At 38.3% G+C, this 27,711-nt stretch overlaps 1 protein-coding gene across 3 annotated transcripts; it reads right to left on the bottom strand.

The window, feature by feature from the left end:
• Positions 1-445: 445 nt before the first annotated feature.
• Positions 446-25,978, bottom strand: ASMTL (acetylserotonin O-methyltransferase like). Of its 3 annotated transcripts, none has more exons than XM_042809988.1 (13): positions 25,859-25,978; positions 24,057-24,188; positions 21,502-21,549; positions 21,065-21,129; positions 18,983-19,044; positions 17,055-17,163; positions 14,964-15,378; positions 11,777-11,939; positions 10,606-10,790; positions 8,075-8,204; positions 6,802-6,945; positions 6,143-6,265; positions 446-780 (listed from the first exon to the last, which is right to left on the bottom strand). In XM_042809988.1, the coding sequence occupies exons 1-13, from the start codon at positions 25,949-25,951 to the stop codon at positions 566-568; spliced, it is 1,884 nt and encodes a 627-aa protein (XP_042665922.1). In that variant the 5' UTR covers positions 25,952-25,978; the 3' UTR covers positions 446-565. The 3 variants fall into 3 exon arrangements, with proteins under 3 accessions (XP_042665922.1, XP_042665921.1, XP_042665923.1); XM_042809987.1 differs by lacking the exon at positions 446-780 and adding an exon at positions 4,659-5,020; XM_042809989.1 differs by lacking the exon at positions 446-780 and adding an exon at positions 4,928-6,011.
• Between the last annotated feature and the right edge of the window lie 1,733 nt (positions 25,979-27,711).

Genomic DNA, 27,711 nt, shown 5'->3' with positions numbered 1-27,711 from the left:
AAAAAAAAAAAAAAAAAAAAAAAAAAAAAAAAAAAAAAAAATGCAAAGTGTATGAAGAATATCAAAGAAGGGAAGCAAAATGCAAAGCTATAGGTGAGGTATGGCTTTTTTTTTTTTTTTTTTTTTCCTTTTACAGTAGAAAGTGTAAATTAAAATAGTATTAAAAAGGCTGTGATTGGAGTATTGAAACTGTACCTGCATTAACCTTATGAAACAGGGACGAAGTGATGAATGTTCATCTAAAAGTTGGACTCAATTTGCATCCACTATGGAAAAACTGATTTCTCAGCAATGTCAATGTGTGGAGCTGCTAACAGCACATTTCTGATTTGTATTGTGTTGTGTGACTACAATTTCAGTGCCATCAAATCATGCCAGAAGAACTGTTATTTTTGAACACTGAAAGCTTCTCAAGTTCAAAATAAATGCAATCAATTGCTTCCCCTTTTTAAATGCAACTTCAAAAAACAAAGCATTTATTGTTTACATTATTGGGAAACAGAATATATTTTATAATTACAAAACATCAAATATAATCCAGATTCTATGACTAAATTTTTTTTTCCTATACCTTAATGCAGAGAACAACATCTAACAAGTTTCCTGTCAGTTTGATTTTGACTTTAGAGAATCCATGTTGTTCCAGTAAGCCTCGATATTCAGAGCCACTTCTTTCCTTTCCCTCTGTCTGCACAAGCATGTTCAAAGACTGAAGCAAAGCTGTGCTCCTGTTCTTCTTGTCATCATCCAATATCATTTCAGCCAGCAAAATCCCACAGCCTAATTCAAAAACAAATGCATACAACAGTACTAACCCACTATCAACCAGACAATTTCTGCTAAATTGTACCAAGGGGACAAACAGTGGATGGCAAGCATTACAGAAGCCACAAAGCAGCCAGGTTTTTTGTTTGTTTGTTTTTATATGATATTTCTGGTGGGAGCGATCAAGGGTTGAGGGCAGAACTCAAATAATTTGTTCACACACAGCCTCACTTCCAACTCAGAACATTCTGTGATTCTACAAGACTGCAGCTTCTTAGAGAAAAGATTAAGACTTGAGGATAATATTGCTAGCTGAGACCTCTGTGTTACTATCAGGTGCCATAAAAGTCCTTCTGAAAGCTTATTAATAAATACCCTGCTTCATCACCATATCATTATTAACCTCAGTAAATGCAGCCTCAAGCCATGTATCCTGTGATGAACAGGTGCTTCACAAAGAAAAAGGATTTGCCAGGTGTGTCTGAGGTGAACCTGAACCTACATTCTTTCTCACCCATATGATCTTCCTAATTTCTGAATGCTTTAATACAGATGTATTTCAGCTAGCTATCAAACACTATCTATTACAACTTTTGTAAAAAGCAAACCAAACAAGCCAAAAAAAAAGAAAAAAAGAAAAGGCAGTTTTCTTTCACAGACAGCGTCAGGATAATCTGAAAAAACATACCTGGGAGAACAACCAGTCTGGGAAGAACACCTTCAAATGTCAGGCACAGTAAGCTAAATTACCACAGGGGAAACATACCTCTACAATTGATGGAAATTTACTAACATAATTGAAATTTCTTCACGAGGAATAGAAACAGTGTTGACTTCCAGCTATTTCGGGAAATACGTTTTGATGAAGGAAATTTGGCATGATTTTCTAGATAAAAATTGATGGTTCAGAATAGGTTCTTCTAAATTAGAACATCATTTAATCCGTATTATAAGTGTTTAGCAAACACACAACTTCCAGCCAAAAGATGCAGAAAAATTGCCCGTCCCCCAATTTTTTAAAGTTTTTTAAACACATGAAATAATTTCATTATCCTGTAGACAGCTAACACATTCAGAATTTAACTGAGCGCTTACACAAAGGGGCTTAGCCACTCAATACCTCTTCCAAAGATTTTATGCTGGGTGGCTCAGTTACAATACTGTCCCATGTATTTTCCAGCCACAAATACTGGTTAACAGCTGTAAAGTGGTCAATATTTTAATATAACAGGGACTGAACTATGACAGTCAATCAAGTTTTTTCTGTTTTCCTTTTACAAACTTATACCTTCTATCCTCCTCAAGGATTCTTGCTCACCTCACTGCTCAGTGAGCAAATTCTGAATTTCTCCTCATTCATCTATTATTCTTTAAATCCCCATGATCCTCCACTTAAAAAAAAAAAATTTACTGTGTACCAGATTTCATCTGAACTATTTGTTAACACAGAATGTGGATAAGACAGCACCCTCAAGAAGGCATAGCTGAATGTCACTTCCCAAAGAGAAGCAAAAAACCTATAAGGTTTATTGGCAGAAAATCACTTGCATTCTAAAACTCATCCCTACATTCTTTGTGTCTTCATTCTTATGCCCGAATTCCCCTGTTAACCCCACTGCTCAGGAAATCTTTTCAGTGTAACACCATTAAATTCACCCCGTCCAGTCAGAAACAATACCAGCCTTTTCCAGAAAAAAAAAAAATGTTTGAACATCAGTGAGAAATGATGAATTTACCATTTCTCACATTAATGGAATATATCAAATACAGAATAGCTTGAGTTGAAATGGATGACAAGCAAATTCTGCTCTGCCTTCCTGCTTGAAGTGCAGCAGCTCTACAATCACAGAGCTTTATCCTCAGATCTTAAGACGTACAAGGACAGAGATCCCACAACCTTCCTGGACAATCTGCTCCAACACTTAATGAATGATTTTTCCCCAGTTTGTTATCCAGTCATGGTCTCCCAATTGCGTCCATCATCCCTCACTCCATGACTGTGCATCATAGGAAAGAGCCTGGCTCTGTCTTTTTGGTACCTGTTTCTTTGGCAGTGAAAGGCAGGATTCTCCTAAAACCACCAGACTGAAGCACATTTCTATCAAAGCTGCAAGCCACATACTGTGGCACCTGGGCCATCCTGGTTACTTCCACTGGACTTGCCCAAGATTATTACAGTTTCACAGGCACCTCCTCCTAAATACTTTTAGAACTGCTACTCCTGAATTCTCTCTCTGTCTAGATTCATGATTTTGGTCAATCTCTCCACAATCTTACAACTTCAGTCAAATTTGAGGGTTTGAATAATGCAAGCCGCTTGGGAAGGTAAAAATGCAGCTTGCTCTTTGAGAGGAAGAAAAATGCAGTTTCTAAAACAGAGCAGCCTATTCTGTTTGGGATCATCCAGGAGCATAGACTGAGGACACCCACTGTTCAGTGAAGCAGATTCCTGTAGACCTGGTATTAGCCTCCTTTGTAAGGCAGACAAGGGTAGCTAACAAAATGATCCTGAACCCTCTAGCCACATTGCACTGCAGTAATTTGTTACAAGTTGTTTTTGATTTTGTTTTGTTTTTAAGTAAATGGTTATTTCACATTCATATCTTAAAACTGATTTCACAAAAAAGAAACAAAGAACATAGAGCTGTGTTAGTATATTACCACAGTCACCACACTCAAGGAACTAAGTCTCATTCTGTATAAAATGCTGCACTTAAATAACAGAGTACACTGAGATGATCTGGTAGCCACATGTACTAGTCAAGTTTTATACTCATTAAGTATACAGTGCTTAGAGGTACAAATTTAAGTCTGACCATAATAAATGTGCCAGCTTTAAGAGTGCTGTGCTCTGACTCAAACATCTTCTAACAGCCTGATGTATAGCATAAACTTGATGAATAACTGAAACAAAAATGAATTGCTGGAATAAGTCTTTTAAAATATAAACCCTTTAAGCATAATGGCAAACTTTGTATCAATACAGAAAATAAACTTGTTTCAAATACATTCAGTAGTTTGACATCTATCTCCAAACATCTATACAGATGAAATGAGCAAAATTTCATGTATAAGAAGCGTCTGCTAAGATTTACATACCCCTGTCTGGAAGAAATCTGGCATTCCCCTAGTTTTCTACAGCAGAAATACTCTGTTCTATATGTCTCCTGGATGAGCTGAATGAATCACTGTAGTACATTTGCTTTACTCAAGAGTTCAAAGAGCAAAGTAACTTTGATTAAATAACAAGACTGAGTCCAGCAGGCAGATACAACTCCTGACCTTGCTCAAACTATTTGCTGAGGTTGGCTCATTCAGAAATGTGACAGGCAAGAAAGTAATAACTGATAGAAGAGAAAGCTAGTTCGAAAGTACAGCTTTAATCTCTAGGAATGCTTCTACTACAAAGGACATTTGAAATAGAAATAGTAAATATGACTATAGTATCAGAAAGAAATTAAAAGTTGTGACATTAGAGACAAAGTACTTGAGAAGGTGGAGAACGTATTTCTTTAAAAGCTGGAACAAAGAAATTTTTACTCATAGACCTTTGAAAAGCTGTATAAAACCTAAAATTCATCTCAAATGATGCAAAGTATAAATAGCCATTTAACAATACTAAAAAAATATTCAAAAAAGAACAAATCCGACAGGAACCAACAGAAACAACTCAAGTGGAGTCTGTGTGAGTATATACTGTCCCTGGAAATTAGAAGCTACTGAAGTTCCTATGACATTACAACTACTACAGGAACTCAATTAGAACTTGGTTGCCTTTCTTTGGAGCAAATTTAAAAAAAAAGCATAAAATGGCATCCATGAAGTGCTTCCCAGTAAAGTCCCATAGAAAAGCGAAGATTACTACAATCCCAAGGACTACAGCTTGTACAGGATTGAGTTTAACCTTTTATTCAATGCTTACAACATCCATGTTTCATATAAAGGGTCAAAATGGTCCTAAACTGAAAATGTTGGCTGATGATAGGTACATTGCACACGTTAAAACAATTCAGCATCTCATGCTATTTCTGTGCATGCCGAGATGACTGACTCTTCTTGAAGCACAAAACAGTATCTAGTAAGTTGCCTGTGATCTTAATTTGTGTATTTGTGAATCCATATTTCTCCAGCAGTTGCTTATATTCTGAGCCACTTCTCTGTTTGCCTTCAGTCATACTCAGAGACTGCAGTACAACTCTAGGAGGGTGTGTCTTCTGCTCATCAAGCACAGTTTCTGCCACTAGCAAGGCACTTCCTGCATTTCCAGAACAACCAGAAGCACTTCAGTAGTATTTCTAGCTTCACATTTTTAGTGTTTTGTTCAGAGACATTTACATATAGGTCCCCCATCAAAACAGTGTTTTAATGGGCTTCAGGGGTAATCAGTAACTGAAGTTTACTTTCAATCATCTCTTCCTGGAAAAAACTATTAGTTGTTAGGGGAAAGGTGGAGCTTTGAGTACTGTTTCTACTTCAGTGAAGTTTAGACCACTTCCTGAACATGATTTTTAAACTGTCTTGTTACCACTTGAACCAAGCAACTCTTTCCTGTCATATCCCAGTCTTCAAATAAGGAAAGATAGCCATCCAGTTTTCTTTTGTAGTTTATAAACAAGCTGCCCAGAGCGGTTCTAGAGCCTCTCTCTCTCTAAAGATATTCAAAACCCATCTGGACACCTCTGTGTGACCTACATGTAGGGAACCTTCTTTAGCAATGGGACTAGACTCGATATCCAGATGTCCCTTCCTACCCATAAGATTCTGTGCAACAAGATCATGCTTCGTAGCCTAGATCTTGTTTTGAATGCTCTCCTACGAAACAAACTTCATAGCTACTGTTAATCCTCTTGGATTAAGGAATCAGTTAAGTAAAGCAGGAAGGCTTTTCCCTTGCTTTTTGTTTAAAGGGCTTCCCCTTTGATCTTTTATACTATCAAAACATAGTTGAAAATACAGCACTACATATTTTTCAAGCAATCTCATCATATAGTAGTTCTGAACTCCACTACTCTAGACACTAGTGACATGCAACAACTGCCTCTCCTTGATTAACTTGCAGTATCTTGAATTGGCTTGCTTGTATGTACAGGTAGAAGTGCATGCTTCAGTAATTTGATGATAGTCTTTTCAAAAAAGGTTGAATGCAGTAGAGATAAAGGAGATGAAGAAGTTCCTTGTGAAATCCGCAACAATAAGGATTTATTTCAAATCATTCTATGAGTAGATTTGGATTTTTTGAGGCATTACTATAATGCAAGCATAAGCATATAAGCAAAGGCTGCTATGATTAAACAAGAATATGCATCTTTTAATATGAACTTATGATTATGATTGTGCATTAATATGCACCTGTAATCATGAGAGATTTAAAACCTACCTGGTCTGCAAACAGTTGATATTTTGTTTAATAGTACATGAATCTTTTCATCAGGCCAGTCATGAAGAACACGTGAAAGTATGTAAAGATCTGCTTCTGGAAGGTCATCAGTGAAAAAGTCACCTGTTGAAAGGCAGAATTAGTATTTTTCATTTTAGTTAGTATAGTTCTACAGCAGGAAATAAAAATATTAAGATGAAACTAGAAGTTTCAGCAGAGGTAAAGTAAGAAGCCTGAAGAGGAGTACTGATACACTATTCTTTCCTTAGCTAGAAATCAGTGTAAGAGCAGAGCAGATCAAAAGTAAGAATTCTGTTATATGTAGAAATGGAGAGAAAGCCTAAAGCAAGAGGAGATTGAAGTCTTTTGTAATAACCATATTGATCTTACCTAGATAAGAAAAGCCAAAGACACAGGCATACAAAAAACCTCTACTTCCATTCACACTTCATTTACTACCACTCTCCAACTACTGTTTGGTTCTGTTCCTACAGGCTTGAGAAGTACAGTGCCTCTGTTTAGCATGGGTGAGCCAATGCTGCATTGTACCAGGTCAGATTTGGGGTTGGAGCAAGGCAGCACACCATTTTCTGCAGCAAAAGAGACCGCCCTCTGCTGGAGGATAATAGATACAAAATAAATGGCAATGTTACGCTTACCTGAAACAAATGTCACTGGAGCTGGGCATTGTTCTGACGGCTGGAAGCAAGAGCTGTTTGCAATGACTTCTGGAAGGTCAAACACTGTGACCTTCATATTTGGATATATTCGTATTAATTCATGAGCCAGAGCTCCAGTACAACCTGTTGGAAGTTTAGAGAAACTCAAAATCTTCTCTCCCACCATCTGCATAAATTTTTAAGGATAAGTCTGTATGTAACATTAAGAGGAGACAAACATCAAGTCAGAAGTAGAGGTGGCGAATAGTTAATATTTCAGTACTAACATCCACAGTTAATTTGATCAAGAGCACCTTCCAGTGGATAGAACAATGCCTCAAAGTTTGGCCAGTATAGTTATTATTCCCTACTCTATCATAGATTTGTTAGTATGGCCTTTGATAGCACTATGTCAGGGTTGGTTTTTTTTTTTTTTTTTTTTTTGTATTTGCTGTCTTATTCTTGCTTGGGATTTTTGTTTGTTTGTTTGTTTCTGGAACATTAATGGACTTATAGTTTGTGTTCTTTACCCACAAATTATTTACTATACACAGAGCACCAAGAGCAGAAATTTGACAGATAGTCTCCAGGACAGTGAAGAATATGGATGAGCTCTTGAAGTCTCTGCACAAGTGAGAAAGGTAGCCATCAGTATTTTATTGATTACTCTGAATTCTATCCAATACCTCAGACCTTAAGTGATGCTTCTTTCTTGCACAAGACACTCTCCCTAAATATTTTATTTTTGCCACACTAAGCACAGGGTAAAATAAAAAACAAAAGCAAACAAACAAAAAAAACAACTAACAATGAGTTTCTTCACATCCATCATTGGCCTTCAACATTTTGGTGGTCATCTGAGATATTAATTGGTAAAAACACCATAACCACAGGAGTACTCAGCCCATTCTAAGAGAGTCCAAAATGTTTCTTGTAGCAGTGGTTTCAAGGCTGACATACCAGCACTGGAAGATTCTACCAGCAAAGCCACAAACTTTGTTTTCTGTGTTGAGCTGTGCATCACTACATAACTCACATATTCACTTCAAATTGTTCAAGTACCATGAAGTCACTCAACTACCATTTAAATAACTTTGCTTTTAGTTAACTGCATTAAGTCCTTTCATTCTGACATTACAATACCAAAAAATTAACAGTAGCCAATTTTACCCAACTGAAAACATGCACATTTTCCCACGTAAGTGGTAAAATATGAATCTGAAAGCAAGCTTTTTCCCTTAAATTTGCACACAGGCTCAACTACAGACCATACCTCCTAAATCACAAGCAGTCTTAAACTCTGAAAGATCAAATGCTGTAGCCACGTCTCTTGCTGTAAGGTGAGCAATGCTGTGCATGGCAGCCATAAAACGCTGCTTCACTTCCTGGCTCTGATAATAGTCCTAAAAATGAAAAAGAAATTAAAAAAAAAAACAAACAAGTAATGTAAACAGATTTTATTACTGTAACTAAAGTTACATTCAATCAAGGCAGTTGGTGCACTAATATATTGAGAATTCTGAAATTAAAAATAGATCAAACTGTCATTGCCTGGTTGCTCATCCAAGCTCTTTGCTGGTTACAATTGCTTCAGTGTAGTGATGAACACATTTTTGCACCCTTTAACTGTCATCTAGACATCTTTTGTAGTATGTCTCAAAGAACACACACTTAGCTTGGTCTTGGTTAGCCTAAGGGTTATTAAATTGTATCTGTCTACATGATTGCTACTGAGGTAGCATAGCAGGAAGAAGAGGTAATCTGGAGTGTTTTTAATGCAATTCTATGCCTTAGATATACATTAAGGAATTTGCTCCACAGCAGTATGTCTTTAAAGCAAACAAAAAGACTGCATTTTCATCTATGATCCTTCCTCTTGATATACTCAAACTGATTTCATGCAATTCTGGCATTTATTTTGTTTTCCTATCACATGAGAATACTGGGCTATAATTTTAAAACAGCAATGTTAAAGATCATACTGCTTGTCTTAGATTAGTTAAGAAATTATGAAGAACTAGAACCTTGTGCCTCAGGCTTCTAAGTGATGCATAAAGCACATCTCACTTCCATACTAACCTCACTGGTTATACACTGCTTTAAAGCTATCATTAAGTAGAATATCTACAGGCTATGGTATATATAGTACCACAAAGTGCCTATCCTGCTTGGACACGTACTGTACTGTAGAAAGTGCAGGTCTGAACTAGTAGTGACTACTGCCCAGCATCATCTAGTAAAACTCATGTCAATAATTCGGATTAACACAAAGTAGTTCACCTACACTAAAGTAGGTTAAATCTGTATGAATTACTTCTACAGCAGTTATTTTAAAGAATCCAAGTTCCCTTTAAAGCAGTCTCTAAAGGATTCCAAAGGGAGCTTCTGTCCATCAGTAATATAGACACAATGTTAGGCTAAAAGGACTTCGTAGAATCTTTAAAGGCTGTTACTTCATTCATTAACTACACAGGAAGAGTATAGACATTTTTCTTTAGAAAACTGGCTTCCTCAACACTTAGAAGTTAAATACAAATCAAGAACCTCAAGATGTAGCCTGAAGTACCGCAGTTAAAGATGAAATCCTTATATAAATCTCCTCCACGCTCTTCTTAAACAGCCACAAATATTTATGCCTCCAGTCTGCTTTACAAGGTTTAGAACTACTGAGTTAGGAATCACCTTAAGTGATACCCCAGTTTGAAGAGACTCACCTGGGCTAGTATTAGGAAAGGAATGCTGCAGAGATGGAAACAGATTAAGGCAAGGATTATAATTATTAATGGCAACATTTGCCAGCTTGAAGTATACATAAAACTACAAACTTAGATAAAACAAAGGCTGCACCAAAAGTAACACCCCTTATTTTATTTGGTTGGCCTACAACATCAGAGGTGGATGATAGTAGTATGGTAGCAGAGGCTGAACTTTTCTGCCAATATTCTGTTAACAGTTGTTGCCACATGACAGATGTCAGCAAGTGGGCAGTCTGACAAAACGGCATCTTGACACCAATGGCAACATGGACACTTACTGAATGTTTATGGAGATCAAACTGTGGATTTGAGCACAGTGAGGCAGTGGGTGGTGCATTTCAGCAGTGGTGAAGTTGATGTGAAAGACAAGCAGCATTCTAGATGGCCACACAGACTTATGAGTGCAGCATACAGGCTTATGTTCATCACCAGCAAAAGTTTATAGCTAAAGGTGGTGACTGTTTAAAAACGGTGTTTTTTAGCTGAGAATTTGCTCTATCAAGTAGTGTTATTGTGCCCTTTGTATCTGTTGTGGTTTCCACAGAAATAAATAGGAGGCATTACTTTCAGTGTGACCCATGTAGACTGGATCATTCATCCCCCACATTAACAGAATGATACTTCAAAAACAACTTCAAATGTACAGGCACAACAGGTTGCACTGGATGCACATCAGTAACAAGCCAAATTGAGTGGAATTGAAGAAACACATATTTAATGTATGCCTGGTATAATGGAAAGGCCACACAGTAGTTAATTAAACACACTGAGAGGTCGTTCTAGGGCATGTTAACTGGATGGGCAGAACTTCCATCTGAGTATTATCAGCACTGAAGTTTTCTAGACTATTCTGTGATTGCTCCACAATTTCTAGAGCCTTAAGACTACACTGTTAAAATTGAAGGGAACAGAAATTTATGACTAGCAAGTTATACTGCATTTCTAGCATTTGAGATTTGTGAACATTCTTCAACAGCTCAGTTTCTACTTCCCTCTAGATAAGTTCTGGGCTAACGAGTCTTGAAAAAGAAAAAAAAGTTTACATTACATTAAATAAATCCTCCGTTTTCTTTCCAAAGGCTCGATGGTTCTGCCTGCTTCCCTCTTTAACAGCAGACTCCAGGTGTGTAAAGAGAGGCCAAAGATGGTCATTAGAGTGGATAATGTAGCCATGAAACGAGTATTCACCATCAGATGCCAGATAAGTATTTGCTGAATCTGTATTACTATAACCTTAAGGGAAGAGCACAATTGTAACCAGTTTTGTTCCACCACTTTATAGACATCAGCTAACATTTGAAGGCATATTACCTTGTAATGCCGTTAAAGAGCCACCAAATCCTGATTTGGGCATCACAAGGTGTTTTACTGTAAAAAGATTTCTATGAAATACTTCTAAAGGCCTCCTTATTCTTTGAGCATGAAAAATCACTTTAGGACGTTCTTTTTAAAATGAATGTAGGTGCTGAAGGATGCAAAGAACATTTTCATTGTTCATTTATAATCCAGAGAATTTTAACTATGCATCTGATATTCAAGGAAGACCATTAGAAGTTTGTCATTCTTGACTGCATTTTTTCTGTTTTAGATGCCTCTTCTTCCCTTAAATTCAAGCATTCTCCAGTACATTCCACTTTAGTGCTTTCTCCTTCACATTGTCCTTTAACAGGGTTGAAAGCATCCTTTATTTCTTTTTCTTGGCATTTAAGCTTCTCAAGTATTACAAAGTAAATGATACATATAAAATTTACATAGTGCAGATTGGGAAACTTAATCCTATTGCTGACTGTCACCTACATACACTTCCAAGTACTGTGCAAGTTACGTGTACTAGCATTTAAGCTGGTGCTTAAATTCCAGAGCCCCCCTCATAAAATCTGCAGTTCTCCACTCAGGTTTGTGACTGTGCACAGCTGCAGAGGAGAACGGGCTTGGTCCTTATTTGGATGGTATATCTGAGCTTTTATGCTGCTCCCTGGGACTTGCCCATGAAAGTTACTAGAATTTGGAGATGATTGCTTTTGCTCTCTGAACACAACATCTATCTAAGGTTTCCTCAAAGGAGACCTAATGCGTTCATTAAATAATCCCTGCTCCCAAACAGAACAATTCCAGCCATCAATGATGAACACACAAAAAAAAAAAAAAAAAAAAAAAACAACATCTCCCCACCTCAAATCCAAGTTACTGACAAAATGGGAGGGATGGGAAAAAGTCACCTTGTGGTGTTTTCTCCAGCAACCCAAGAGCAGCACAGGCATCAAGGAGTCTTTCAGTTCCATGCACAGAAGTTCCAACCTCATCTGCAATATCTGCAGCCTTTAGAGGACTTTTCTTTTTCAGACAATCAAACATCTTCAGCTTAGAGGCTACAAACAGAGCCTACATGTAGAAAAAAAAAAAAAAAAAAAGACCACAAAACTTGCATTTGAAAGACTGCAGTCAAGAAACAAAGGACCTACACTTTTGCCACAGACATTCCAGAAGTATTAGTCTACATAATTACTGTTATTTAAGTGCAACATAATAACAACTCCTAAGAACTGTTATAACAGGTTTTTTTCCCCCTCTAAGTGTTCTAATAGCTTTGCTAAGTAACATTAATTGGGACAGAGGTGTATGAGAGAGTAGGGAACTCAAAATATATTGGCATGCAGCCTACGGAGTCTGTATTAAGAGCACCTCTTTATTCAGATATTTAGCATATACCTAGCAATATGCATGTTCCATTAAGCCAAATATATTTAAACATGTGAACCAAGGCCTAAGAGATCAATTTAAACTTGATTTACGTAATATGTAAGGAACTGTAAAGTTCCACTAAGGCAATGTAGCAGCTTCAGTTCTAGAAAGATTGGTCTTCATGAAGTAAAAACTATGGCCAAAAAGAGGAATAAGACTTCAAAGTACAACTCTACCACACGCACACTTCAGTAAGACACACATAGAACACAAAGAAAATAAAACACTGCAGTTTCAGTGCTCAGAAGCATGTTAAAATTCCTAAAACAATGGTATTCATGTAGAGCACAGTGGAAGAACACACAGCAATCACGAAGACACTTCACTGCAACTGCAACCAACTGTGATATACTTGAAAAATCAGTCAGCCAAGAAGAAAGGATACACATTTTATTTAATAAAAAAAATAACTTAGAGAAAGGTATGTTAGTGTATAAACGCTTTATCATCTTCATCCTTTCTATCATTTCCTCTGTTGTTCTAATAAGAACATACAGTTGGGATTTATTAGAATCTAGGCTTTCACAGTATTGATCCAACTGCATCTATACTACAACCATTTGACTTTCAAGATCTGCCCAACTTTCAAACTAATTAATGTGACCTGGAAGTTACAAAAATGAAGAGATTCAAAAAAAATTAAGAATATAAATCATTCCACAATTCTGTAATGCCAAGTTCACAAACAATGCAAACAAATATCCTAACAGCAAGTAAAGATCAGAATACACAATTTCAGAACATGTTGGAGAACTGGATTAGCATTAGGGTCAAACCTGATCTCCTGTTCTGCAATAGCAGCTGTTCATAGTAAAGTAGGTGGCAATGCCTCCTTCCTCTGCAGGAGATTTCAGCCTGCTTTATGAAGCTACAACACTCAAGAAACAAAATGAAACAGATCCTAGAAGCTTTTATGAAGCTAAATGCTTTTGTGCTCTTATCCATATTCTTGAAGTGCAAAGAGAGGAGGTAAGACTTGTCAATCCACAGAAGTAATCCACAATGAGTAATGTATTATACAAATATCTTCAGGCATCAGGAAAAGAAATCCCCAATAGCTCAACACAAAACTTCAGCATTCCGTGCTGATTTTACACCGATTATTAGAAAATGAAAGCTCCCGCTTCTATTTACAGTGGCCATCAACTTTCATTGCACAGAACTGAATTTGCCATCAGATCAGAACAATCAGCAAACATAATGTGCAACTACAGAATGCTGATAATTCTCCATATCTTGCACTTGAAGGTATGCTAAGCATTATCTCATCCATTCAAGTACTTCAAACTTGCTCTGTGTGGATACATCTTACTTGACAAGCCTACTCTCAGCCTTTGCTATACCGTTGAAACAACCTACTGCTACTGTCCAGCTATATAAGAACATCTGATTTTATTATCATAACTTAACTGCATTGCCCAGAACTACAATAAGAGTAGCCACCAATTCACAGGCTTAACTGTGACTTTCTGCTGTTTGAACCACTGTTCACTGTCTTGTGTATCCTCCTCTGCTATTTTTAATTGCATTTAGGTTTATCATTTCACTGTCGCTTGAGCAGTTTTTTCATCTCTTCCTGAAACATCACCAACTCGATACCAGTAATCTATTCAGAATGACTAGTGTTCAATTTCTCCTCCACCTTCTTCACTACAGAGGAGCTCTGAGTAGACAACTTGGTAGCACTTAAAACACCCAGTTATTCATTTCCCATTACACTTGGCTGCTCCACACATGCTCCTCACAGCATGTGACCTTCAGTTTGTAGCCTGTGTTACATAGATGTGTCTCCAGCTGATAATCTCCAGGCAATATACGATAAACAACTGGAACATGAAAAGGGTATTAAAAAAAAAAAAAACCTACTTCCTTAACAGGAAATAAAAATTTTAGATCTCCCCCATAATTCTAAAACTAAGCATTACAAGTTCAAAAGGGAAAAAAAAAAAAAAACAAAAAAAAAAACCAACTATGACAAGCATGCACATATTTAAAATAAGCTTGGTAATTAAACCACATAAAAAGCCTTCCTAGTAGTTTGATAAAAGGTCATTTTCTATTTGATTGCACTTAGTACAAAAAAACCTCAGTGATAAATTTACATTTAAAAGCCTTTTGAAGTTTCCCAACAACATTCTACTTTCACTATGGAATGCATTTTTACGTGATACATTTCTGAAATTACTGTTATTTTGGAGCATTCTAATTACAACATCCACCAGAGACAGAATCATTGATGTAGCTAATGAAAGATAAATCAATCTTCCATAAGTTGCATTTAATTAGACAACATGACAAAAGGAACATATGGGAAGAAAGCAGATAGGTACTGTTCCCAGACATCCTAGAAGCACAGTTTAACCATTTATACCCAAGACTGAACATGCAAGGGCAAAAGGAAAAAATAAAACAGTCCTGTGGACTTCTTCCCTTTCAAATTAAAAGGAAGATTTTTTAACTATCTCTGCTGTTCAAGTTTCATAGAGTAGATAGAATTAATACGAAACAGATACATCTGTATTTTGTCAGAAGTTTCAGCTATCTTAGATTCTCTGCACAGTGGTTCTTTTGTACTATTTATTCCATCTCAAGCATTTCAAATTACCTCCAACAAAGCAATTGGGTCAGTCAGAGTAATTAGTTTTACTTTTCTCCCCTTCTTACCTTTGAAGCTCTAAAACCATCCATCAGGTCTAGAATTTTAGATGGAACTTTTGCTGCACTGTCTGATACTCCATTCTGATTTTCCAAAGGTACCCCAGAACCAGTTCTGACACCAGAGCTGTTTTCAGAGTTACAAATAACTCCTGAGGGACTGTCCAACTTGCTAGCACGTTTATGTTCCTTGAAACTTGAGGATTCACTTTCTCCATCACTTAGGCTCTCAAAAGTGTCCACAGAAGGGATAGAGTCATGCTTTGTATGCTGTATGGTATGTTTAAGGGGTGGATAGTACAACTCTGCTAGTTTTTTGCAGAAGTGATTCAGAGGAAATCCCACCACATTCAAGAAGTCTCCATGGACATACTCAACTAACATTCCACCAAGGGCCTGGATTCCATATCCACCAGCCTTGTCCCTGGGGGAGAGAAAATGAAAGCTGAGACCTATCAATTAAGGTTGAGAATGTGTTTGACAGTAAAGGTTGCACAAAATATGTAATCACTAGTACTGCAGAGACTGGAATAAAGACTAGTCTACTCAAGTTGGAGATGGATTCTAGTTAAGCACAAAGCTGCAATTTGTAAGTCATAACTAAGTATAAGGATTAAGCCTAAGATCATTAAGTTTCTGCCAGTCCAAGTGACACAGTCACCTACGTGGAAGTATATCACCTGACTGCATTCAAACTGCACTGCCATAGGTCACCCAGCTTCCTCCATGGCCTGTCTGGCAAGGATAGTAACAGCAAGCATTCCTGAGACCAACACTGCCACTCAGTCACCCAGTTACATTTTGACCCTACCCCTATTCCACTAGAGGCTGAAGGGTCTTTAGGCATACATCAGCTTGAAAAGGAGCTCAAACTTAAGGGGACGTCTCAAACAACCATAGCATGCGTCTTGCAGCTCTCAGTCAGAGTAATATCTAAAACAAAGACCGGGGAAAAGAAGTTGCTCTTTTTCAAAGTCCTATTCAATTACAAAATCCAGTGCTATCTCACTCAGTCCTACCTAATTTCTACGCAGGTTTTTGGAAATGTAAGTAGAGCTGTATGCAGCAAGGTGCTCTAACATCATGGCACTAGTACACACATGTATTTCACAGCAAGTAACCTTGGGAATTTAATTTGCCTTGAAGTTAATTATGTAAATTTCATTGCGTAATGTTATGTATGCAGCCAGATAAAGTGCAGTAAACCAACATTTTCACTGCTCACGCCTACGGAACAAGATAGGTAGAGGTACACTGACTAACATCTGAACCTGAAAGCCTAAGTAAGCAACCTTTGAAACCAAAGGTCAGTCAGTCTCAGATCTATTAACTCCAGACTGTACAGAATTACAAACTGCTTTCAAAAGAACACTGCTACAAGACAGCTGACAGTTTAGTGTAGATTTGATGAAAGCAAGTTCTAAATTTTTGGAACATACAGAATAAAATACTGGCTCAAAGAGTCTAACAGAAACCAAATCAACTCATTAGAGGATCTCAACCTAGTTAGAAATAAGGCTGGTCTACATTAATTCTACAGATGTAATAGGAAGATATCTTTCAGTCAGAAAATAAAAATCCTTGGTTGAAGAAAGGAGAGGAAAAAAAAAAAAAAAAAATCAAAGTGAACAGCCATGTTTCTGCAGCCATCAGAAAGATGTTGGGCACACAGTCCACTTTGAGATAGTGCTCTTCCCTCTTTCCTTGTCCATATTTTAACTCAGCTATATACTTTTAGAATTAGTCTGTGTCCCCAGTGACCAAGCCTTAAAATACTACATGCTGCTTATTTTCTTGATAAGAAGGATGCACAACAGCAGAAAAATTAGTCAATTTCTTAATTTCTCATGCAATTATTTAATTCTAAGAAATTACACAAGACTAAGTCTTCATTAAAAAAAAAAAAAAAACAATTACTTGAATTGTAATAGTTTAAAAAAAAAAATCTGTGTAGGTGGCAATGGTGGAACAACAGAAAATACCAGAAGACTTCTTTCTTATTACAAAATTTCCAGGGCAAAATATTTTATGCTGCATGCTAGTAATATAAACCAAGATCTACTCTGAAGTACTGCTAGATAGCCTTAGAGTCTTACTTACATGGGCTCTCCACTATGAATGTACTCCCATAAGAGCTCTTCTGAAAGGTCTGAAAATTTTACTTTAGTCTCTTCATAGAAATCAGTGATTTCTGTTTCTAGCTGATTATCTACAGAGAGGAAATCTCATTAGAAACAGAAATTGTAACATCAAAATGACAGTTTAGAGAGCAACAGTTTATTTACACCTCCTATGAATAAGAATTTTACTTAGAAAAAGTTATATAAATCATGAAGTAGCTAATAAAAGTTTTGAGGGACAATGATCTCTTTTGTTATTTCCCCTTGCACATACTCATCACATCAGTAAAAGCTGAAAGCTGGGAGAGCTTCTACCACTGTGTTCCCCTCCGTAAGCTAAGAGCTTGTTCTCCCTGTGTACAATATACTCAAGTTAGCAGAATTAATTGCTAGTATATACATCCAGCAACAAATACAAAGGTTGCAAACATCCTTCTAACATAGGAGTGCCGACAAACAACTCGTAACACAACATGGTTAAAATTATAGCTATTATATGTATATGCCTGAGTGTGCAGCTGCATCTGTACTGCAGACATCCAGCAGTGCCATCTGCAGTGTGATCTTTCATCTCTCTCAATAAATAAGAAGAGAGATTTCAGCCTTCTTTTTCTAAAGGTAATTGTAAGACAAAGGTGCTGTGAAGTGTGCTATGAAGCACTGCATGTCTGGGTGCGGGCTCCAACAGTATAATGCATGGGTACACTGAACTCAGTAAGATCACAGAGCAAGGCTGCAACAAAATATATTCAAAAGAAAGCAGCCTTCTAAGAATGAGCATGCACTAGCACATTGACTCTTTCCTACAAGACTGACGAACACATCTCCTCCTACTGCTGTGCACATTAGTCTGTATTCTGGTAGCAGTTGAAATTCCCCAGGAGGTGAAAGAAGATCCGCAGTACACTAATTGCAAGTGGTGTTAGCATTGAAAGAACATCACGATTCAGGTGAAATTAAGGAAAAATGTTAGTAACCAGTCCTCCTATGCTACGTGTTGATGAAAATTCTGTCTGGAGCTTAAATGCAAAACTTAGCAACACATTATAATTATCAACTAAAACAAAAATGAATTCAAAAAAAAAAAAAAAAACCTGAACACCTCTTCTACTGAATCACTTGATGAATACGCTGACTTCAGATGTATTTATTCATCTGAATATACCATGGCTTCAACTTCTAAACTCCAGATGAGACAAGCTGTCATCAGCATCGCTACTGACAGTATATGCAACTTTATTTTTCTCTTAAACAAGACAAGGCATTATTCTTCCTAGATTGCTCACAGACCACTTGAAAACATTTTCTTTTTCAGCTGTTACTGTTTCTACTGTACAAACATCAATAAGATTATTGGATCACTGACCTTATTTCTGCTACAAGACTTAAGAACAACCATTCCAATAAAAACAAAGCTATAATGAATTTATCTACATAAAACCATATTCATTGAAATTTCAGAGAAAGGATTTTGATGCAAGTTCCTCTAATGAAGTACTGACATTAACTATCAGAGGAAATCCTTTAAACACTCAAAATTTGACATTAGAGTGCTCAAAAAACAATCATTCACTGAAAAAGTTATGTGATAAATACAGATATATGGCCCCCTACAGTTGCTGTGCCTGAATTTCAGTTACAGTATTTCCTCCAGTTTACACTGATCTTTAAGTTTGTCCCATAGATCTCAGAGCATTTTTATAGGCTTGTATTTTGTCATAAAGGACGATGACAACTGAATGCAGTAAGATGGGTAGCTTTTGTGACGAGCTTTTAGTTTAAATATTAGGTAATTCCCACACTGAGTTAGACACCAATTCAGACTATGTAAGAGAAAGTCGAAGTCTTTATGCAAATAATTGCTCATAAAAACACGGAGTAAAAAGAAAACAAACTAAACTGAGGTACCTTTACTGCTGCAGTGTATAATAACCACTCCTGTGAAAACGCTGTGCTCCTTCCCACTCAACCTGTCAGGGAAAATCATGTATGAAGCAACAGTTATAAAACCTGTCACAAGCAAAAGCATTCTTCATGATTATATTGCCACACCCCGAAACAGATCATATAAAAACACCAACATGATGTGTCATAAGCAAATACATTCTTAGTTCAATATAGGTGAAAAGATATTAATAAAACACAACAAAAAAAAATTAAGATTTATGGCAAGACTCTAAAATCCCACTGACACCAACATCCACAATTTGAGAAAGCAATGAGCGGTGCCAGACTATTCACCATACAGAAGCAGCAACTATTTCAAATGCATAAGAAAAAGCCAGTCAACATTTATGCTACCATTACAGCTACCTCCACTGAAAACCACCAATAAGCAGTTAGGTCACTGAGCAGGCTTCTAGCACTGAAAGCCTGAAGTGGTAGCCACTCTTCTAGTGGCTCCAGAGTGCCACACTGTGGCTGAATAATTGTAAAGGCATCAAGTTTGTGGAATATAGAAGCAATTAAACTATCCTAAGTATCATGAAAGTTAGATTTTTGAAGAGATTAGCCAGGCTACCATGTGACGTAACCAGAAGCATCTCACCCTTAACACCGCACACTGAAGTCAGTGTGATTAATTGCAGAATGAAACCTCAAATGAAAAATTCTTAATCTGATACTTTGGATATGAGGACATATCTTGCCCAAACGTTTTCCAATTCATTCAGAACACAATTAACATCAGTACGTAATGGGACTTTTTTTATAAGAAAAACTTGGTATCATTTTAAGCAAAAACAGTAGTAAGCAGTCTCTGGGCAGACTTTTCCAAGAATCTCCTACTAGCAACATATGCCACTGTTATGCAGTAAAGAACCAAAACAAAAAGCCCTACCACTATTAAATTAGCAACATGCCCCAAAGGATTAAAAATTCAGTTTAACTCACCAGTGCAAAAAAGTAATCTAAAATAGACTTAAAGAAACCCAACCGACTCAAGGTTAGACCTTCACCTAAACTGCAGACCCAGGCAAACTCCTTGTATTCTGTCTAGCAGACTCCTCAGTTGCATTATAAACTGCTGAATCAAGTACTGCACCCTCTTTTTCCCTTCCCATACAACACAAGACTGTCTGACTAGCAGACTCATCACATCTCATCCTTGAAAAATAATGTTAGTTTTATTTATGTTATTCAGTTAGTGTTTCTTTAAAAGTAATTAACAAAAAACCCATTAAATTTGAAAAGAAAAATATCCTTCAGGAGAAAAAAAAAAAGCAGAAGCTTAAAAGCCTGACAGCCTATCCACTGAGAGCAACAATGGAAGTAAATAAAACAATTTCCTCAATTAAACTATAAACCCATAAAGCAGAATCTGGGTTGGAGCAAAACTGCAAGTGTAGCTTCAGTTTGAGACACTAACACATTTTCTTATAATTTCACAATGCGACCCTACTTGAATAGATGGGCTGGAGAAAATGACCTACCAGAGGTTCCTTCCAGCTTCAATCATTCAGCCAGTCAATTTCACTAATGACTGTATTACATCTTACTGAGAAGCAAATTAGACAAATGCTTATCCAATAGTAAACTTAAACTGAAGACATTGTTCATTTCTCTTGAAAGGAAACAAGGTACTAGGAGTTCAAAGTAGGTGTCAATGAGCATGCATCACTCTCTCATACATGCAATTATCTTCTTTAAAATTCAAGCCTCAAACTACTTCTGTTCTTTGCCCCATCATAATTCTCTCCCTGTCTTCCCCTCCAGTATTAACTGAAGCGTACAGAAAGTCCTGCAATAATTCACTCCAGAAATTAAAATGAAAACAAAATGGTTTGTTAAGTCCCCCATCACCCTGCAGTGAAAGAGCAAGAACAAGCAGCTTTGAAAAAACACACCCAATTTTCAGAGACAAAACGGGCTTATGATACTTAAAATCATCAGAAAAAAAACACAGCCAGAGATTTCTCAATATACATTTATACAGCTCCCGTTAAAAGAACTCAAATGTACACATTTTGAATTTTATGTAGAATTACAAACCTTGATAACATCCTATATGCATCTTGCTTATCAACTGGTTTCTCCAAGATCTGCTCATCCACAGTCTGAAACAGAAAGATGGAGATACTGTGCTGTGTTCTTAGTTGTCTGAAACTGAGGATTCAAAATAATGATTTAAAATAAGTTTTCAGCCACATCTTCAAAATGAGACTACTGAGCAGAGCAAGAAACAGAAACAGATAGTATTGTCTCTGGAAGAATAGTACTGAGGCTTTGAGCACTCAAGACAGCAAAATTGACTTGTTAGGAAGAAATGACTTTGTAATACATGTACAAAACCTCAAAACACATCTCACCTCAGGTGCAACTGGTTAATGAAAAATCATTTTCCAACCCCAACTTTAAGCCTAAATACGCTTGTATTTTCTACACACGTCATGGTTTAAAACATTGCTAAAGCTCAGAAGACCTCTTACCACAATAGTGTCTGCTCCTATAACAATATCAGGTGTTCTCAGGTGTTTCTGAAAAGGCATAAAGAATGTATGTTTCAAAAAAAAGTAGAAAGGATAAAATACTAAAAAAAAAAAAAAAAAAAAAAAAAAAAAAAAAAAAAAAAAAAAAAAAGCCAAGAAAATATTAGTTCACCAGGCAGACTTACAGGCAGGGCTTTACAGGGAACTGAAAAACATGACTCTCTTTCTCCTTTTGCACTGTTTACAAAATAGTAATCATCTATAACACCACAAAAGTGAATAAAACAGTAGAGTTGAGCAGACTAATCTCAGGTTACAACTTCACCCAAATACATTACTGATGAGCAAATACATCCAGGAGAAGACTGCCTGCACTCCCAGAGGCTAATTTGATCTTGAAAGGGCATTTAGATTTCCTTTACAGCAAGCACCCTATGCGCTGGGGACAGGTATGTAGACCTGAAGCCCTCTAGAACCAGCTTCTATAATCAAGATCTCTGAATGATTTCTCTTTAGCTACAATTCTTTTCTTCGGAGGAACACATACAGTACAGTTCAAGAAACTGAGAAGTATAGGCATACAAAGAATCCTTACAGCCCTTAATTTCTTGGCTTCAAGCTGTATGTAACCTGTCCTTACAGATACTTGCATGTTAATGAGGTAAATAGCTACTATTTAACACAAGAGAGGAAATTTGTCTCCAACTCTGACTCTTAAACAAGAAAGTCTATAGGGAAGAGATTATTCTCCAGAAAAAACCTCCTTTTTCAAAACACATTTAGAAATCTGAATGAACATTATCACCAGCATACTGCTTTGAAATGAATTATAGAATGGCCTGGCCTGAAAAGGACCACAATCATCATCTCATTCCAACCCCCCTGCTATGTGCAGGGTTGCCAACCACCAGACCAGGCTGCCCAGAGCCACATCCAGCCTGGCCTTGAATGCTTCCAGGGATGGGGCATCCACAGCCTCCTTGGGCAACCTGTTCCAGTGCATCACCACCCTCTGAGAGATAAACCTCCTCCTAATGTATGACCTAAAGCTCCTCTGTCTCAATTTAAAACCATTCCCCCTTGTCATATCACTACACAACCTGGTAAACAGCTGTTCCCCCTCCTGTTTATATGCTCCCTTCAAGTATAGGAAAGCCACAATGAGGTCTCCCTGGAGCCTCCTCCTTTCCAAGCTAAACAAGCCCAGTTCCCTCATTTCTTCATAGGAGAGGTGCTCCAGCCCTCTGATCATCTTTGTGGCCTTCCTTCGGACCCAATCCAAGAGCTCCATGTCCTTCCTGTACTGGGAGCCCCAGGAAAGGCCAGTGTAGGGCAGTTTGCAAACATGGGCTTGATACACACTCTAATTTCGCATCATTCTCTGAAAAAAAGTTGATAGAAACCTGTATAACAATTTATACTGAAGATCATGCAATATTTGCTTTAAATAATGGTAACATCTGGCAACACTGTTGGTTTACAGTGTTTTCTGACATCAGTATAGGCTGAACGAGTACACTCCTCTTTCAGAGTTGTAATAAAACATTATTACAATATACTTCACAGGTCTCATCAGCCAGACTCCTGAAAAGGTTCTGGTAAAGAACAGCTTGATGTGCTCAAACACAGCAGTTGCAGACAAGGGCAGAAATCCAACCAACACTGCATATTTGGTAACAGATTTTATAATATTTAAGAATAACAGACATGAAACTGTTAGATTCTCACTCTTTTTAGAGTATGTCAGCCTTCTTCTGCAGTGTTTTACAGAATCACAGCAGATTGTCTCCTTTTTCTGCTTTCCAAGCATCTTCATTCTTATGAATTCTGAGTTCTCTTGTCACAACTGTTCAATTGAATTATTTTTTTTTAGCTACATCAAAGCCATGGGATTCACAGTCAACAAATTCCTGGAGTGAGCAACTGTCTGGATAAGAGCTAGTCGCAAACCTGACGCTGTAAGGAACTACCAATTATTCATACCATTCATGCTGACAAAAGATGCAAAATACATCTACCTGACAAAACCTTTATTTGAAGGCATTAGGCCTTCTTGTGCTTAGGTGAGTAAATTTCAGTATGCTATCTATCACAAGTGATAAAACATCCATTTTCCTTTTAATGGGGAAGATGCACTCACAGACTACCTAAGAAGTACATGCAAATTAAGTTACTGTAACACAAAACTTGAAGACAAAAAATCTCATTGCTGAAATAGGCAACTTAGAATCACAGAATCATTTGAGTAGGAAGGGATCCTCAAAGGTCATCCATCCAACTCTTCCGCAATAAACAGGAAAACCTACATTACTTCAGGCTGCTCAGAGCCTGGTCCAGCCTGACCTTGAACCTCTCCAGAGATGAGGCATCCACCACTTCTCTGGGCAACCTGTTCCACTGCTTTACCACCTTTATCTCAGTTCTTACTGAGATCCAGACTAAATCTCCCCTCTTTTAGTTTGAAACTATTTCCCTTTGTCCTATCCCAACAGACCCTACTAAAGAGTCTGTCCTTCCTTATACCCCCCCCTTTACCACACGCATTCCACACTTACCACATGCATTCTGTTTGCTACTTCAAGAGCTTTCTGTTTTGCTGTTTCAATGGCATATTCATAAGGGGCTGCAAAAGATGACTTTTCAAGTGTCTCTTTAAACCAGGATGGAACTACCTCAAAGCGTAGGCCCTGTAACAAAGAAAGAAAAGCAATACGGAAAGCGTAATCACATTAAAAGTTGCTCCAAGACACATCACGTAAGTGATGAATTCAGTTTCTGCTCTACCCACTTTAAAACATCCTACCTTTACACTTACAAGAGGGAAAAAATATGCTTCTAATATTATAGGGCTCTTTTCAGTATCAAATTTATGTACCCTGGGGCTAGTCTATTCCTGTAAGTAGAGTTTTTACTGAATCCATTCACAGTACTTGTGCAGCAGTACTGCATGCTCGTACGTGAGATTTACCACCCGCAGTTATACACTATTAAAAACGTAAGTAGAAAATAAGTAGATGGTTTTATAAAAAACATTGTACTTACTTCCCATCTCCAGATGACACACAAATTTACTACACCCAACTGTCATTACATTGCTAACAACTTGGCACATGTGAACCTCTATGCTTCTCTTAATCTCCATATACTTCCTTTACATTTAAGTTCTGACTTTTCCTATGAAGAACCCTGTGTAATTACATTACACATTTCATAATCATAGAATCATAAATGTTGGAAAAGACCTCCAATACCACCTAGTTCAACCATCAACCCCTCACCACCATGCCCACTAACCGTGTCCCTCAGTGACACATCCACACATTTCTTGGACACCTCTACAGATGGTGACTCAGCTACCTCCCTGAGCAGCCCATTACAGCACCTCACCATTCTTTTTGAAAAGGAATGTTCATAACACCCAACCTGAATCTCCACTGGTGCAGCTTGAGGCCATTCCATCTCATCCTATCACTAGTTACACAGGAGAAGAGACCAATCCCAACCTCACTAAAACATCCCTTCAGGTAGATGGAGAGAGCAATAAGGTCTCCTCTTAGCCTCCTCTTCTCCAGACTGAGGAACCTCAGTTCCCTCAGCCACTCCCCATCAGACTTGTGCTCCAGAACATCACAGATACAGTGCCCTTCTCTGGACACACTCCAGGAACCCAATGTTTTTCTTGTTGCAAAGGGCCCCAAAACAAACACAATACTTGAGGTGCAACCTCATTAGTAAGGTATGATACTCATATTACTGCCAGCCTACTGTCCCAGCTTGCACATGCCTCCAGAGATCAAATGCTCTGGAAGGATTAAAGCTTCCTCTATACTTCAGAAGTGCTTTGCAAGAAGAAGGGTAACTACTTTACCCCCCTCCCCCCCCCCCACAACAGTAATAACTCATCTCACGAATTTAGGGGAACAGATTGGCCTTTTAATTACTCCAGGTAGCATCAAGGTCTTCTAAGCTTTGCTTTAACTAACTAGAAGTAACAGTGCTGCCTTTTAGCAGAGCACTTTAATCTGTTCATCACTTGAGAGCACTTAAACACGCTGAACTAGAGAAACGCTAAGATGGAACAGAATCGAAATCTAGAAGGTCACGTTAACTCACGCACGCGTAACGAGCTGAGAGCTCTGAGAGTAGAAGCACGCGAGCAGGCCGACGCAGCCGCAGCGCACCCCCACCCCGGGCCGCTCACATAAGCAGGCAGCCGCCCACTGCGCTCGCCCCAGGGACAGAAGACACACAGCAGCCGAAGGAGCGCCGGCCTCCGCCCGCCCCGCGCTACCGACAGCCGGGCCGGGCCTCCTCCCGCGCCGAGGGGAGGGAAGGAGAGCGGCTCGGCAGCACTCACCACATTAGTGAGGATCTCCTGACGGCGCGGCGAGGCGCTGGCTAGCACCACCCGCTTACTGACCAGCTTCCCCAGCACCGGGCTCAGCACCATGGCCGCGAAAACAACGACCCGACGTCCCTCCCCCCCCCCCGGGGGGGGGGGGGGGGGGGCTACGGGGCGGCCTTATAAGAGCGGCGGGGCGGGGCCGGAGCCGGGCACGGCCAGCAGGCCGCGGCGAGCTCGGGCAGCCGATTGTATGGGGGGTGAGGGGCAGCCCTGCCAACGGCTGGGGGTTGGGGCTGGGTGGGAGTTGAGGTCCTTTCTAATCCCAGCCGTCCTATGATCTCTCCTACTTGTGGAGACCCAGGAAGTCAAGTGTTAACCCAACCACGGCTTGCCTCTTCTGGCTGAATTCTACTTACAGACTGCTTCTCTGACCTGCGCAAAGAAATTGACAACAGTTGAAATAAATAAATAGACGGGAAACGTGAGAAATTTCCATAGAGCCCTTTCCAAGAAAGTCTGTACAGTGTCTAAAAATGGAGACTGATAAAGGAGTTTTTGCAACCTTACATGACAAGGAGTGCATTAGTTTGCTTAAAAGGCAAAAAGCAAGGAGCTCTTAAAATGCCTATATTTATTCCCATGTACGTTACTTGTGAAGGAAAGTTCAAAAAACCCTTTCTGAGCACGCTAAACATCATCAAGTAAGCTATCACAGTTTGAAGAGATTTTATAAGTAATTATTTCTAATTTCTCTATTGTGGCCTTGCAAGAGCTGAGCAAAGCAAGTGTGAGGCTGCAGTGAGGTGACCGAGGTGAAAGCTGGTGACACCAACAGTTATCAGAAAAGTTTCTGCCGTGGCTGACGATGCTAGTCAAAGATTAGCTTGTCCAAGGTTGGTTATGAAACTGTTGACTTTTTCAAATACCTGGTGTATTTTGAACAAAAGCAAAGTAACAGAACTGTAAAGACCTTTCCTCGACAATTTTTTTGTGAATTTCTCTGCTTCTTTGCCTATGCATTTATACTATGGCCATCGCAGTAATAACTTGCTGCACGAGTATAACTAAAGAACACTATGCTAATCAAACTCTCGTGCCAGCATTTTTATATATCTCAGTAAGAGTTTGTATTTCAACCTGAATGTATTATTTAGCTGAGTCACATATACCAGCACAAGATCAAATTCTGTGGGGAACAATACACAGTATCACAGAATGGCACAGGTTGGAAGAATCAAGGATCATGAAGTTCCAACCCCTCTGCCACAGGCAGGACCACCAACCTCCACATTCAGTAGTAGACCAGGCTGCCCTGGGCCCCATCCAGTCTGGCCTTGTACAACTTTAGGGATGGGGCATCCGCAACCTCTCTGGGCAGTCTGTTCCAGCACCTCACCACTCTCTCTGTAAAGAACTTCCCCCTGAATCCAACCTAAATCTTCCCTCCCTCAACTTAAAACCGTTTCCCCTTGTCTTGCTACATTTCCATTGCAAAGAAGGTAGAGAATCCTACAAGCATAGCTATGAAGGAAATGAAATATTTCATCTTTCACAAGATTCATCTTTCACAAGACAGTTTGACTTTTCTAAGACAACTTCAGATTCATTCATTCAGATGTACGTTTTTGAGAAGCCTCTTTCTGGCACTGAAATTCTTGTTGTAGTCCAGTGTGTCTACACAATTCATGAAGAGGTATCTGTTCATTGTTACTTTAGGGAGAACATCTGTGATTTAAAGATGGATTCCGTTTCACCAAACAGTCATCAGCTCCAGGGACTCCTCTGCTTAAAACTGACATAATTGTATCGTTCAACATTATCTGCATTATTTTTTTTTTTTAATCTTTCTACATACAAATATATTT

This window comes from Centrocercus urophasianus, unplaced genomic scaffold (assembly GCF_019232065.1).
Source record: "Centrocercus urophasianus isolate 14NV4802_14NV808 unplaced genomic scaffold, USGS_Curo_1.0 seq_12, whole genome shotgun sequence".
In the NCBI taxonomy this organism is placed as follows: Eukaryota; Metazoa; Chordata; class Aves; order Galliformes; family Phasianidae; genus Centrocercus; species Centrocercus urophasianus.
Note: the sequence above shows the minus strand (reverse complement) of the source record. Positions and strands in the feature narration are given on the sequence as shown.

Coding starts and splice junctions, on each gene's coding strand:
- ASMTL (XM_042809987.1), bottom strand. CDS start 25,951: ATGGTGCTGAGCCCGGTGCTGGGGAAGCTGGTCAGTAAGCGGGTGGTG. Junction 19,045..21,064: donor GCATATAGGATGTTATCAAG/GTTTGTAATTCT, acceptor TTTCCCTGACAG/GTTGAGTGGGAAGGAGCACA. Junction 10,791..11,776: donor GCTGGAGAAAACACCACAAG/GTGACTTTTTCC, acceptor TCTTCCCTTAAG/GTTATAGTAATACAGATTCA.